Source organism: Bacillus rossius, chromosome 14 (genome assembly GCF_032445375.1).
Source record: "Bacillus rossius redtenbacheri isolate Brsri chromosome 14, Brsri_v3, whole genome shotgun sequence".
Lineage (NCBI taxonomy): Eukaryota > Metazoa > Arthropoda > Insecta > Phasmatodea > Bacillidae > Bacillus > Bacillus rossius.
The window spans coordinates 11,520,486-11,522,985 of NC_086341.1; the positions used below are offsets into that span (position 1 = coordinate 11,520,486).

Sequence of the window (2,500 nt, forward strand, 5' to 3'; positions counted from 1 at the left end):
ATGATTCATGCAAGGGGAATTTTGATGTAATGCAATGGCGTATGTCCAGAAAACTGCATTAAATCAAAACGGTTAAACATTGTTAAACTTGTAGTAGGTTTTTTTATGTGACTGAACTTTCACAAACTGTAAAAAAAAGTTGGATACTTTTTGCATAATTAGCTAGCTGCCAAAGTTACATTTTTAACGTTTTTTTTTGTAGTGCCGATAAGGAGAATCAAATTGATGAATAACTGGCTGGAATTTCGTTATATGGTGCTAATTTATTTCAGGAAAAAAAAATTTAATTTTAAAATTTTCAAAATTTGAAGTATTTTGACAGCTTAGTAAATATGAGCTTGTTTTTTCTTAAAATAACCATTGTGTTAACTTTCTCTGGTCGCCAATTTCGCAGTTTTGCAGACGTTTGCAGAGCCTGTACGATACGCGTGTGTTGGCGTCAGACCTGACTTAAGATTAAGGATGTTTAAAATAGTTTTACGATAACATGTGAACTGCAAAAGCACAGCGCAGCCCTTAGTGTTAAGGGGCAGGCGGGACCCTCGACTACCTTTAAGGGCCCCGCCTACCCGGGCACACATAAGGTGTTTGCAACTCGGTGTGCAGAGCTCCAGAAAGAAAAAAAAAACTAACACGCGTTTGGGAAACCGCTCGAGATATCCGAGTGGTGTCTGTTGTGTCAGAAAAAATCATTTAAGAAAACACTGAGGACCGGCGAGTACTGTTTCCGTTGTTTGTTTCTAAACTGTATTTTTAAATGAGTGTTTTCAGAAAAAATTTTAGGCATGAAACTCTCGGTGCACGTTCTTGAAACCGCCTTTTTATCTTAATTTGTCCGCAATGTGATGTGATGGTTGTCGCTGAGACCTGGAGGCTGACGGCGCACGTGTTCCCCCTCCCCCCTCCCCGCAGCACGAGAAGATGCGGCAGCTGGAGTGCCAGCGGGTGCACACGATCCGCCTGATGCTGGAGAAGGAGCGCCGCTACGTGGACGCGCTGCGCAGCGAGCTGGCGCGCTGCAACCAGCCGCGGCTGCAGCAGGAGCTGGCCGGGGCCGAGCGCCGCGTCAACACCTTGCAGGAGCAGCTGGGCAGCCTCACGGCGCACCACGCCGACGACGCCGACCACGAGGTCAGTCCGCCCGCAATTTAGCAATTTTTATCACTCGCATCACGGTTTATGGTATGCGTGCCGTAGTTATGGCGTACGTGCCGTAGTTATGGTGTGCGTGCCATAGTTATTGCATATGTGCCATAGTTATTGCATACGTGCCATAGTTATAGCTTGAATGCTGTATTTATGGCGTGCATGCCATAGTTATGTTATTTAGCCATAATTATAGCGTGTGTGCCATAGTTATGGTGCTTAGCAATAATTATGGCATATGTGCCATAATTATGGTACCCATGTGACAATTAACCCACTTACATTATAAATCCGGTACATAATTTGTTTTATTTTAATTTTAAGTTATTTTATGACCCGTTCACAGAATATTCCAGGTCTCAACGTCAAGCCTAGAACAGTTGATAGGCCAATTAACTATGGTTATAAATAAATAACTTATAGTTTTGAAGTTATAGCCAGTTTTTTTTCTTCAAAAGTTTTAAAATCTCTAATGTGCACCAAATTATTTGATATTGTGACTACAGTTTTTTTTGTCACGCAATCACAAATAACTCTACCATTGGCTGCAAAAAAAAATTAATCGGGCTACTGTGACTATTCATACTATACAACAAATTTACTATGCTAACTTAGCAATTTATGTGATAATATGGCAAAGGGATGCCGTACATGTTTAGAGGCTGTTAGAAACGCTTATAACACCCTTTCTGTCACCTCGGAGCGACAGACAGACGTCTTCTTCTTAGGTCCGTACTACAGTGACACGGAAACGGAGACGTATCACGTAAACGGAGACGGACCAACTCGGCAGTGGCGAGCTCTTCCGTTTACGTTGATCCGTTCGACCAACAGAAGCCGAGTTTTTGGCTGCGGTGGTAGCCAAGTTTGTTTATGTTCTCAATTTGTTAAAACACATTGTTTCAAGTACAATTATATCTAGTGTTCTATTATTACGTTGTCGTTTATTTTTGTTATGTACTAGCTGGACTACCCGTGCTTCTGTACGGCAGTCCACAGGCAGAATACTCTTGCACAGCTCATTTTACATTCCCCTCTTCGAGGAGGGTGCGCCACTGTCGTCGCAAAAACCGTCGCCATGGAAACTAAGAAAGCATCAACAATTGAATGGCGATATTCCGTCAATATTAATTACATTACACTTTTAGGGGAGTTTTTTTCGAAATCCCAGTGACCTGCCTCGTGTTTCGAAGGTCAAGTGTGGGAAAAAATGTCATCGAGATCGGAGCAAAAACTGTAGATTTGTATAAGAAACAAAAATAAACGGAAACTCGAGGAACTTTTTTTAGGGATTCTTTCGATGTACGGGTTTATGTTTGCTACACGTAGGCCCGCCATCTTTGTGACCTATTTA

At 42.2% G+C, this 2,500-nt stretch overlaps 1 protein-coding gene across 3 annotated transcripts in view; it reads left to right on the plus strand.

Moving 5' to 3' along the window:
* LOC134539148 (rho guanine nucleotide exchange factor 11-like) overlaps positions 1-2,500 on the plus strand; it is a 517,952-nt gene that overhangs the window by 93,988 nt on the left and 421,464 nt on the right. For all 3 annotated transcript variants that reach the window (XM_063380904.1, XM_063380905.1, XM_063380906.1), the window contains exon 3: positions 913-1,131. In XM_063380904.1, the coding sequence (XP_063236974.1) occupies positions 913-1,131 (219 nt within the window). The remainder of the gene's footprint in view (positions 1-912; positions 1,132-2,500) is intronic.